This window comes from Pteropus alecto, unplaced genomic scaffold, assembly GCF_000325575.1.
Source record: "Pteropus alecto unplaced genomic scaffold, ASM32557v1 scaffold88, whole genome shotgun sequence".
NCBI lineage: Eukaryota > Metazoa > Chordata > Mammalia > Chiroptera > Pteropodidae > Pteropus > Pteropus alecto.
Window position 1 is genome coordinate 15,433,283 of NW_006494611.1, and position 13,110 is coordinate 15,446,392.

Consider the following 13,110-nt stretch of genomic DNA (forward strand, 5'->3'; position numbering starts at 1 on the left):
AATGTGCAAGATCAAGCATTTTAAGATGTGAAAAGACACAGCACTAACACTGAGATAGCTGCTTCACGTCTGAGGGGGAATAAGGAGCATCTCATCCCATTTGTGGCCTGGTGGTTTCTTCCCTCCAGGCTCAGGAATTAACCCCTAGGCTCCTTGGTACTCTGGAACTCAGCCTCTTTTTCAAGTGTTCTTTTTACATTTGTGGAAGTTTCTATCAAATACAGAATTAATTAAAAGGCATGGCAAAAACATATAAAAAACATCTGAGAAGATACTTTTTTTAAAAAAGCTACTTATTCGGCTGGAGCTGCATGCGTGGTTTAGTAATCTTGGTTACATTGCCCTCTAGTGGTGAAATTAGGGAAGAAAGTGCAATAAACCTTTCCTTTCCGGTAGCCTTACTCAACAACATTCATTGCGCATCTATTGGATGCTTAGCACTGAGGTAGGCTCTGAGATGTTAAGACATAGTTCCTACTCTTGTTGATTTCTTGGTCTATCAGTAGAGGCATTTAACCACAGCATAGCAGGGAAAGGAACTACAGCAGAAGTATGTGCAAAGATCTGTGAGTACACAGAGGAGAAAGTCATCAGTTCTTCCTAAGTGAGTCTGCAAGGGCTTTTCAAGCACATTACACCTGAGCAGCACTTTGGGACATGCATAGGAGTTTTCCAGGGGGGAGGGGTGTGTGTGTGTTTTGCCTCATGAATGAGGGAGTAGCCTGAGTTAAGGAAGCTAGTCTTTTATTAAAGTGTACACGTATTCAGGTGACAGATAAGTGCCTTTCATGTGAGATTCAGACATGCTTAGCCTGATGTTATAATCCTGCTTCACCATATGTACCCACAAAACACTGCAGGAACTTACTATAGGTTGTGTATTAGAAAGGTAGGGAAAAACTAATCAAATAGGCATTTACATCATAGTCAAGATTTTGCTGTACCTTGATAATATATAACATTATATAAAATATATAATGTAATTTATGTAATACTTATAGAAACGATTGTTTCTTAATAATAATCAGATTACTGTTATAACACACACTATAGTTCTCATCTGCCCTTTCCTAGATGTATAATACTGATTTCATTTTATCCTTTTAAAAAATTCCTATGTTCCTTAATTTGTGGGGGAAAAAAAATCAGTTTGAAAAATACACTTAGCAGACTCCAGTGATTCGCCGACTTACTTGGTGAGTAAATATCTTTTCCTTGGCTGTGGAGAAAATGCAGCACTTTCCTGGCATCTGGGCATCCAGTCCACATTTGTGCAGAGTCTGGGCCATTCCTAGCTCTGCCCGCATTGTGCTACTTGCCTGGGCAATTTCTCCTGGTGTCCTCCCATCCCTGCCTTTTTCAGGTCTGTGGAATGGGGCAGAGGTGGAGGTGTAAACAGGATAATTTCCTGTGACCCAAGATTCTTTCCTTTTGCAAAAGCAGCATCCTGTAAGGAAGCAAACCTGGGTTCTGGAGGCAGACAGATGGGGATCAAATCCTGGCTCTGCCACTTACTAGCTGTTTGATATTAGCAAGTGTCTTGGTCTCTCTAAGTTCCAATTTTCTCATCAGTAAAATGGAGATATTAATATCTATCTCCAGGATTTCTGGAGAGATTAATAAGATTATATGGAATGTGCCTGGCCCAGAGAAAGTGATCAGTAAAGATCTATTCCCTTCCCAACTCCCTCATTCATTGTAACAAGCATCAGCTTTTCCGAACTTCCACTTAAATATGAGTACTATAGAACATTTTTATGTGTATTGTGTTTTGCAAAACTACCTAACAACCAGAAAGGGACTTACTCTTTGAATCTCAGTCTCACGTGTCTCATCTCATGGCTTCTCACCGAATCCTGTGAGGGAGGACATCTTAACATCTCTCCCCATCATTTACTGGTAAAGAAAATGCTGTGCTAAATAAAATGCTATGATTAAAACACTCAATCGCCACCCTTCAGAAGTCCCCAGTCAGGTGGGAGGAGGCAGATGAGTAAACCAGACACACAGTTCAGCTTACTAGGCGCCATGCTATAGGTGGAGGGTGCTAAAGGAGCGCGGAGGAAGAGCAGTTCATTCAAGCTGGGCCTTGGGGTGGAGTGGGTGGGTAAACTGAATCAGGAAGGATAAGTAAGTTTCTTTTGTGGAAAATGAGAGGAAGTATGCATGGGAGTTGGGGCCGGGGAAGTGGGAAGGTGAGGGAGAAGGAGGATGGAGGAGACTTTTCCAGAGAGAAGAAACATTGAGGCTTGAAGACAGTCCACATCTGTGATCAAATGAATCTTGCAGGTCATTATATTTTGGTCATTTATTTACGTGTATGGTGGGTGCAGTGGTGAGACATGAATGGGTTTTGTAGCCCAGGTAACTGAAGCTTCTTAGAAGAACTATTACCACTATCTTAAGTAACTTAGCCATGTTCTAGTTAAAGCTGAATCGAAATTATTAGTTAATTCAATAGTGTCTCTAATCCTGACCAGTGTAGCAATAATTGTTCATGGAGTCATGGTACCAACGCTATTTCATATGCACAGATGTTCCTGTGATGTATACTTCCTTGAAGAAATTCATACATTTTCTAGACTACAAAAACTGTCTTAAAAAGTGGGAAAGTTTCTTAGCTAACAATATGATTTATTTATTCATCCTGTCTTTGCCCATTCCATCCACGCAACCCAGCTACTCAGCAGATGTACTTATCTTGAATTCATTCCTGCCTTTGCTTAGCTGAAAAGGAAGCTCTCAAAAATCAGACTGCCTCATAGAATGGCGAGGTCGCAGAGCACACGCAGCAGCGTGACAAGCAGGCTTCCAGGCCACGGTGCTGATGGAGGTGTGCTGCGAGATACACAGCAGACTTTTTCTCTCTCAAACTCGAGCTTCTCTAGCCTCGATTTCTGGCATGAACAACCAAACATTTGTATTTTTAGAGTCCTTTTTTGGGGGTGAACGTTTGGTGTGTAGAACTTTTCCTCCAAAGATAATTTAAGCACTAAAAATGTACCAAATTATTTCAAATCATGGCAAGTTTCAAAATATGAGTGGGTGACTTAGGAAGGATCTATTCTCAAGAAATAACAGTGGTGTCAGTACAACCCAAAGGACTTGGAAAAGAATTTACATACTATACACACACACACACACACACACATACACACACACACACACACACTGTCACACATACCCCTTTCGTTCACAGAAATTGAAATCGATTTAACACATTGAGATTATGTTACTTGGGTTTCTTTTAAATGCCAAGGAATAAATTTACTTTGGCCTTAGTGGCAAACATTTCTAACCCACAGAAAAGAGGGCAGAGAGTTTGGGCTTAACAAATGTTGTAGCAGAATTACTATTGCAAATGCAACCCATCCCCAGTCCACTACCCGCTTCTCTGTCCTTCAGCTTTCCTTCATGGAACACCAAAATCAATAAGGCAATTAAGGTAGACGTTCAGGGTATATAGCAGTCATCTGGAGTGGTTTCAGAATATACATTTTCAAGGGTGAAATGAAACACCCCAAACAAAGTAACTGCACATTTGCACAAGTAATTGCTCATATTTGCTTGCATTCCTCATTCCTTTTAATTTCTCTTCCTACCTCCCAAGTTTTGAGAAAGAAATACAAGATGTGTTTTCTATGTACAAAATTCTCCCAGGTGGGCTGCTATAGTCCTTGGTAGCAGGTAAAGAGTAGACTTGAAGTGACTGCTCTATTTCTAAGTATTTCACAGAGTCCAAAGCAATACAAGAACTCAGTAGTTCATGCACTTACATGAGGGAAGTTAATCTACTGATACATACTAGTTTAACTTGAGGAATTTTCATTTCTAACAGGCAGGAGAAAGTATGTTATCTTTTAAAATTTGAGGATTTGTATCTCTTTGGCCTTGATTCCTAACACGTAATAGTAAAATAAAAATTATCCATAATCTCACAGCCTAATCATCGCTAACACACATCACACGTATGTCATTTATTTATGTATAACGTGTGTGTGTTCTATGTGTACGTGAGACATATGCCAAGTTATCCACATCGGGGGCAGGGGGCATGAAGAGGTCGTCACCAGGCCAAGGCTGCAAGTTTTCCAAGGTGCTACATGGCTGGGCATGTGGCTGGGGTAGAGCATCCCTGGATGTTCCCCATCCAAAAGTTCCTGCAGCTTTGCAGTAGGATCAAGAAGCAGCAAGTGGAAGCACACGAACTAGGGAGAGCTGCCTCTCCCTCCGCCATTGTCCCTCCAGTGTTCTGTGCTATAAGGCTTAACACTGTGCTTGCCACAAAAGAAGAATGCTTATAGGGCCCATCTACATTATCAAAGTGCAGGTAATAAAGAGTGTATTTGGGACTGCGTGGCAATAAATTGAAAACTGGCCAACCACCCAAGCAGAGGGAAGGGAGGAAACTTGCCTGGAAAGCCACTTCTAATGATTTGAGGTGGGGCCACTTCAAACAAAAGCAGCCCCCCATACTTTGGTTTCCCAGAGTGGAGTGGGTGAGTCTTTGTGAACTCTCAGCCCCTTGTCACCTATCTTGGGAAGTTCAATTTGGCTGAAGTGTCTCTCTCCCCTAACTCCCATTTGTTCAATTCCTTACCAAACATTCAAAAACTTTCTACAAGACCAAAAATGAACAGAAAATGACTGCAGTGGTTGTGATCTGAGGGGCTCAGGCAGGAGCCCCTTTCCCTCATAGGGTTGATCGGGCACCACTCTAGTCACAGTGGAGACCCTCAGAGCCACTTGGCCATCCTTCGCCTCCTGGTCAGTTGTTTATCAAGTTCCCCCAGCTGCTCTTTCCGGGCTTCCCTACTTCTGCATTTCCCAGACTCTTCACTCTCTCGACAGGTGACTTGGGCATCTATTTTATCAGGATTTCAGACCCCCTGATTTGAGCTCCTTAGATTTCTCTTCCCTCTGTCTCAAATGTTCTTTTTCTTTATATCTCTGAGGAACAAAAATACTTTTTGCAGAGCCTGCCACAGCCCTGCTGAGTGGATAGGATCTTGCCCTCTGCCTGTAGTTGATCACAACCTGACTCAAAGCCAGACCATTCATTCGCTAGAACTGGCCAGTCCACGTCTCCCTCTGAAAATTAAATAAGTACAATGATTGCAACTTATGCCTCTATACAGACTTGGACCACCAACTGCCATGGAGTTAGGGTTAGGACTGGAAGCCTGGGCCACGCGCTGGGGAAGCGGAGCAGGAGGAGGAGACAAAGCAAGTAAGTGGAGACCAGAAAAAGACACCGTGACCCCAAAGTACACAAGGTAGAAGGAATGGTGCCAAGTCACTCTAGTCCCTGTGACGCCATACCTCCAAACTTGGGGCCTGGAAAATTCCCCTGAATTCTGTCAATAACCCCCAATTTTTACTCATGCTAATTTTAAGGGGTGTCTGTTTCATGCTAACTTTCCATTTTGCCTCTTTCTAGGCCAAGGTTTCTTAGCCTTGGCACTACCGATATTCTGGGCAAGGTAATTTGTTATTGGGGGAGGGGTGGAGGCAAGCAGGTTGTCAGGTGCTTTGTAGTTTGTTTGGCAGCATCTCTGGCCTCTCCCCACTAGATGCCAGTAGTACCCCCTGTCATGACAATCAGAAATGTCTCCAGACAGTGCCAAATGTCCCCCGAGGGGTGAAGTCACCCCCAGTTGCAAATGCCTGTTCTAGGCCAGTCTCTGCTTAGGCTCTCAATGCTGGTATCTCTTGTCGGTCTTAAGACATGCCACATCCGTGCCTTTCCTTTGACTTATAAACTTTCTCCAATATCCCCTGTCTTTCCTTGGCCTGCTTTTTCTCCGCAGGTACTTCCTTCCTTCCCTTTAAGTTTGAACTGGACTTGCTGCCCTTTGCTTACAGTCCTTAACCTCAATCAGTCTGATTTCCACTGTAGAAACCTCTAAGACTTAAACTATTTTCCCAAAAGTTACCAATGTCCTCATTCTATATTAAATGCGATGTACTCATGGGGCTTTCCCTTTCTCCTGTCTCTGCCATTCCTGTCTATTCACTTTGCTCTTAGATTAAACTGAAACGAGGATGGCAGAGAAGCAAACACTTTGACATCTACACCTTGCAAATTTGTAGCTTCTTGGTATAGCAAAACGAACCCACAAAACAATAGGACAAGCACTAAAGGAAAATTTAATAAAATTCTAAATTGAATATAATTGAAGATCGAATAAAAGAAAAATGAGAGGACAAATGAACAAATATTACTTAAGCAATTATGACATGCTCTGCCCCATTTTTGATGGTATCGGGAATAGGGAAAAAAACATTTGCTTTTAAGAAGTTTAAATTCTAATTAAAAATCCAATGCATATGCATATGAAAGAATGATTGAACAAGATAGCATATAATGGATTCATATTTCAAAGTACAGATAGATATTACACAAAGTTGAGAGAGGACTAGCGTCAGATTACCTCATGTGTATGTGCTGTTTTGACCATTCTTAGAGGAAAGCCAAATAACAATGACCATTTACAGAGTGTGTACAATGCCTGCTCTGTGTAGAGAATGTGACATTATTTGCTTTGTTCTACATAGATTGAATATTGAAAGAGACTGTTCCTGAGGTATCGGGCTTTTAGGTAAGGTCTCTAAATCTGAGAACGATAAATGTTAAGTAGACTCACATTTTTAATTGGAGTCATTAGACACATCCTGCAAGACTGAGAGGGTGCCAAGCAGATCTGTCATCTCTCGCTATTACCCATCTATAGCCTTTGTAAAGAGAGGCCTGGAAGAGAGAGATGATTGAAAATAACACTGAGGCAGAAGAGTTATTAACTTCTTGACCTAGTGGTAAGTTCTGTGCTCCACCTTCCCTTAAGCTAGATGAAATGGGATCCCAAAATGATTAGGATGCTGTAACAAGAGAAGAATGGCACCTCTTTCCTCAGCTGGCTGCTGGCTCTGCTGCAGACACTGAGCTGCTTTTTGCTTGCAGATTCTGAAGCCTAGAGCTGGGCTTGAGCTGCCCACAATGGCAGGGGAGGAGAGAGAGTGTGGAGGCGACAGCTGCATGCCTGGCATTGATATGGCAAGGATGGACAAGATTTTCCTGGGCCAATTTGATGTTGAGGAAGATAATTGGGCTCCATCCATCTTATTGGGACCCCATTAAAAAGGTCTCCTTCCAAGAGGAGGCTATGTGGCGTGTGCTGCTGGGTGCAGGATCAAGAGGTTGGCTGAAGAACTCAATGCCTCGTTTAGGGAACTGTGCAGCACAAAAGTCTTTGAGGGGCCTCTAAAGAATCCACACATCTGCACCCCGCAAAAGAGCCAGGCTTTAGGCTTCTGTTATGATAGGGGGCATCGACAGCTAAGAGAGCACCGGCTAAGTAGAAAGACTTGGCCACTTTTCTTTCTCCTTCTTCCCCCCATGACTCTGAAAGACCCAGAAACAGGCAAAAGAGTGGAAAAACAAGAAGGAATGAAAGGATAGACGACAGCAGGTCCTTGGTCCCTGAGCCATGAGTCAAACCTGAGTTGGTGGGGAGGGGAAAGAGGGGGAGCAGGAGAAGCTTTTTATTACAGTTGACATTCAACATTATATTAGTTTCAGGTGTACAGCACAGTGGTTAGACATTTGTATAATTTAAGAAGTGATCCCCCTGGTAAGTCTAGTACCCATCTGGCACCATACATATTTATTACAATATTATTGATTATAGTCCCTGGGCTGTATTTTATATCCCTTTGACTATTTTGTAGTTGCGCTTCTTGATCCCCAAGGGAAGCTTTAGGTTTGTATTTGGATTGAACTAGACTTTTTAGTATTGGGAAGTGAGATTTGTTCTAATATCCCAAAGTTTCCAGAAACCTGTTGCTCAAGGACCAGGAAGAGGGAGTTGGTATAGCATGGTAGAAAGCAGGAGCTGGAGGAAAATAAAACAATTTCCTGTTTATCCCTCAGCATGTTCAGGTTGTTAACAAACTGTGTGAAAGCACCAAGCCCTGCGAAGTATGATTATTTTCTAATAACACTGAAGTTTAGTTACCTTCCTGAGGTCACATGGCTGGAGAGTGGAAGTCTCAGAGCTGAATCTTAGAATCTGTGACATCATGCCCAGTGCCATCTCGCCATATCCCAGCTGCTCACTTGAAACAAAGCAGGGTTTGAAGTTGGCATTTTTAAAAGAGACAGAATATTAAAGAGAGTACAGGTGAGGCAGGTATGAGTATGAAATCTTGGGACTCTGGACCAAGATGGATTTGAATGAGGAGAAAAGTCTGTGCTAGGAAGTAAGGTCGGTTAAGGTGGAGCTAGGATGTTGAAATCTGGGAAGGGGGCCTGGAATGATGGCTCTAGTAGGAGTCTGAGTGAGCAAGTGAGATGATGAAAGTCATGAAGATCGCTTTAGTGCGGGTAAAAGAAGACAGCACAAATCAGACCTTCTGAGTAGCCAGGATGTCAGAGAATTAGAATTAGAATGATGAGAATGATGATAGTGGCAACAGAAATTGGCAGGACAGGATGAAAAATTTGATGGAATAAAAGAAAGGCTTAAATAGCAGGTTACTAAAGCAACGAAACTGTTTGGGGCTGTCCTTAATCTGTTGAAGTAAAGAGCTTGAAGGGCAACCTGTCAGTCATGGCCTCTATTAAGAGTTGGGGACTGTATGGGAAGGAAGATTGGTCTAATCTCTTTTAGCCTTCCTTCTGTTCTTTTGCTTGAATGGCGATGCAGTTGAATGCGAATGCATGTGGTTCAGGCAATTCACAGGGGTGTCACCCAGGAAAGCTGGCTGGCTGCCAAGTCACAGCACAGGGTGACGTTCACTGGAGTGAACTGAACACAGTGAAGGGTCTGGCTTTAACCCTGTTGGCAGATAAGATTTTCCTCCCCCTTCCTCTTCCCCCTTCCCTGGAGCATGGCACATAGCCAGCTCTTCTTTGCAGTCAGGAATGCACTAAGCAAGGATAACAGAAAGGGGTCTTTTGTCTTTCCAGAGCTTCTGCCACCAGCAGAGACTGGGAACTCTGTAGATCCATCTTGTTGGGGGTGAGGGGCGGGGGGCGGGGGTGCGGATAACAGAAGAGCAGATGGATTGGGATGATTGACAACACAGACCAAGAGCCGAAGAGGGAAAAGATGAGATCAGGGAGCGAGGAGCAGAGGTGTTTGAAAGACAAGAGGTGGTAGGGAACGAGAAGCACTAGGAAAAGGGGGAGAGGGGTTCTTCAAGGCCCTGGGAGAGGGGTGACAGTGTGGGTGGCCCTGGGAGTTGAGAACAAAGGCTGGGCGGGGGTGGAGCTCTGAGCAGGGTAGATGCTGTTGGGATGGCAGCAGATGGTTTGAGCAGGAAGTTACTGTTCCAGTGTGTGAGACTGATCGCAGTAAGGCTGAGTCTCCGGAACGGCAGGAACCGGGTTCCATCCGCACATGAGTGAAGCTCTGCTTCTCAGGAGGAGCTTGTAGTAAGCAAAGCCACAGAAATGACAATGTAAGTGAGCACCAATGTATTGATTTACAATGAGAAAGACAGCTGTGGACAGAACAGAGTGTTCATGTCAGCAGATCTGTAGACTCTCTCCCTTGCAGCCAAGTGACAAGGGAAGTCGGTTATGGCCAGAAGGTTGTAGATGAGCCCACAACCAGAACAAAGGTAGTTTGCTACATAATTCGCAACAGGGGTGCAGCTTGCAGATACTGCTTAGATGACCCCAGCGACCAGCAACTTCAGATGCTTTATTTTTCCCCTTTTTGTCACAGAGGCCACTGTTGCTCAAAGTCTGGTCTGAAAATACCTGTATCCTAATTCACTGGGGAATTTAAATATTCAGGTCCCCAGGTGTCATCCCAGACTTACCAGAATCAAAATCTCAGGGGTGGGGCCCTGGAATCTGCATTTTAAGTAAATTCTCCATAGGATTTGTGAAGTCTAAATGTGGTTTTAGGCTGACTATTCACTTTCATTTTGATCTTCCTTTAAGTGAAGTACATTCAGTTGATTAGTTTTGCCCAATTCAGCTCACTGATTTTTGCCCAATTCAACTCACTGATGTCTAGGAAGCCAACTGCTCACCCCTCCTCCCCTCTGGGTTCTAATCCATTAAATAATCCACTTAAGAAGTCAAATAGGGATCTAAGTGTTGGTTTTATCTAAGTGTTGGTCAGGCTTAGGCTTAGGCTGACAAATGGGCTGGGGCGTTCCAGCTCTTTGTTAGCACTTAGATTTGAGGGCTCTTACAAGCCTGAAAGTAGAGAACAGCAGGGAGGCCCTGACAAGGAGAGTCAGAGTGGGCTCAGCTACAGAACCAGAGGACTGGGAGAGAGAGGCTGAGCTGTGCTGGTAGGTAGGTGAGACCTGTGGAGTCTCTCCTCACTAGGGCTAGTGCTGACAGAAGAGTTCTTTTCTAGAATCACATTGGGATTCTGCTTCCCTGGGCTACTCTAAATGGGATGCCACCTAACTTCTCCATGAATTTGGGACCTCACCTATCCAGCCTGGTTTTTAGCTTAGCTCTTTCCCGCAGCTTAGTTTCTCCCATTGTCTTCAGTAAGGACTTTCGTTTCTTGTCTGTCTCCAAGGAAATTGACCCAGGCTCCCACCCCTCAGCCAGCTCTCCAGGCAGATCACTAGTAATGGGGGAAGTTGGGGAGAAAGTCAAGTGCAGGCTAGACCTCATTCTCGGTCACCAATTCTCATACTTCCTCTGAAACAGCCTTGTCAATGGGGAAGAATTGGGAGTGATTCTTGATTGAAGGGAAGGGGCCCAGTAGTTCCTACTTGCTAGATTCTCCCAAAAGCTGTCAGTGGTTTTGCACAGTATTCATGGTGAGCCTAGAGGAAGTTAGAGATGGTTTCACAGGATGTATCTCTTCACGGTGGAGAAGGAGCAGAGCGGCCCAGCATGTTTGTGCAGATTATATGGCAGTCACGGGAGCTTACTGGTCAGAAGGGAAAAGGGGTGCAGGGTGCCTTAAACAGAGGCCATTTGGTGGCGGGGGCGGGGGGAGCTACATGGACTTGAATACAGCTAGAGCAAGGGGACAAATGGTGTTAGAGAAGCCTGAAACAGGGACAGAGGCCACATTCTGATGGACCTGCCATTAGGCCAAGCCAAAAGTTTGAACTTTACCCCACAGTCAGTAGTCTCCAAAGTGGGCTCTGTCTTCTCCTCATTGGGGATGTGCAAGGTGGCTACTAGAATGTGAAAAGAAAATCTAGACATAATTATATTCATTAAAAATAATATATTGAGGTATTTTGTATTATATTTTCAATTTAAATAATTAGGAAATGTTTCTAAATTATAATGTATGGATTGACCTTGACCAATGTGTCACAAAGTGGCTGTCCAATGTGTTACATATAGAGCAGGAAGTATATTGAGTGAAGAGTGGGAATAGGAGCTTTGTAATTCAGAGTATGTCTTTAGTGCCTTGTGTCTTTGTTTCTTTTCAGCACATGTTTAAATTTATATTGCTTGGTTAAATTGGACTTAGAAGTTATATTTGGACTAAATTGACTTTATAAAATGGACATATGACTTAAGATAGTTTTGCAAAGAAACTACAGGTTACTAAGAAGATCTTTGCAAACAGGCTGAGATACAAACAGATAGCTTATAGCAAATGGCTTTTAACCATATGAAAAGAGGACTAGCCTAACTCACAGTGATAAATGCAAATTAAACTACACAGCGATATTATTTCCCACATTTCCTACCTATCAGATTTCCAAAAATCTGAGTTTGATTCAATATTCTATTGGTAAGACTGGGGAAATTAGATTGCAGAGGGGACTGTAAAAATGGTACTACCTTTTTGGAGAGGATTTGGTACTATTTAGCAAAATCACTTAAGTCTAACATATTTTGTCAAAGCCGATAGCAAAAAAGCTTTCGAAGACTACTGGGATCATGTCAAAAGGCTGCAAGACTCGATTTGAATAGGTTCCCACTGGCCGAAGATGGGACAAATCAAGCATTAAGAAGAATAACAAGTGCAATGGATTAAAATATCGAATATATTTAAATGCATCCGTTCATAATGATACAAAAAATCTTTGGTGACCTTTGGAGGATGATAGGCAAACAATCATTAATTTGAAAACTCGTAGAGAAAATGCATTAGGCATTTATCTTTTTTTCTATATAATTTTTATCTCGTAGAAAAGAAATAGTTGAAGTTAAGAAGTATTAACTTTATAGAAGTATTTCATTTACTAAATGAAGAAGGCATGATAGAATTAGAATATAACTATGAAGAAAAGATTGCCTTTATACATGTATTCCAGCTAATAAATGAAGAATGATAGAATTAGACTAAGACCATATCCCTAATGAATTAATGGGTTTTTGCAGTGATTATCCAGGGCTGCTAGCATCACAGAATGTACTCCTGATAGAATTATACAACATCTATGAAGTAGTTTCGCAAAAAAAAAATAAAAAATAAAATAAAATAAATAATTGAACCTAAATTTGATCAAATCTCTACATATAATTAGCAATTCATGGGAAATACAGGGGGCTGAGGAATAGATAAATGATATCTGACCCTTGAGCAAAATCCAGTTAGTGGTAAACTCTACAGCAGGGGTCCCCAACCCCCTGGCTGCAGACCAATACCAGTCCATCGCCTGTTAGGAACCAGGCCTCACAGCAGGAGGTGAGTGGTGGGCCAGCAAGCAAAGCTTCATCTGTATTTGCAGCCGCTCCCCAGCACTAGCATCACTGCCTCAGCTCCACCTCAGATCATCAGGCATTAGATGCTCATAGCAACACCAGTCCCCGGTGCCAAAATGGTTGGGGACCGCTGCTATAGAGGACAATTGACTCTATTTCTTTAACATATAAATTGCAGGAAGGGAGATGGAGTGGAGGGAGGGAGGGAGGAAGAGAGCGCACATGTGCGAGCTATAAATTGAAAGAGACTTAAGAGACATAAAACCAGTCACAATGTATGTCCCTTATATTTCTGATTCAAATAAACACAAAAAACAAGAGGTTTGAAATGATCCCAACAGTTTGAGGCCAGATTGTATATTCATGATGTAAAGGAGTTATTATTATGTTTTCAGGTAAGGTAATGAAACAGTATTGTATGTGTATACACACATACACATATATACACATACATACAC

General features: G+C 42.7%; 1 protein-coding gene across 1 annotated transcript in view; it reads right to left on the reverse strand.

Annotated features, from left to right (window-relative positions):
• The window catches only part of HECTD2 (HECT domain E3 ubiquitin protein ligase 2), a 74,152-nt gene extending 72,845 nt beyond the window's left edge, over positions 1-1,307 (reverse strand). Inside the window, exon 1 of the mRNA XM_006925954.2 lies at positions 1,194-1,307. Coding sequence (XP_006926016.2) covers positions 1,194-1,307 — 114 coding nt within the window. The remainder of the gene's footprint in view (positions 1-1,193) is intronic.
• Positions 1,308-13,110: the final 11,803 nt, after the last annotated feature.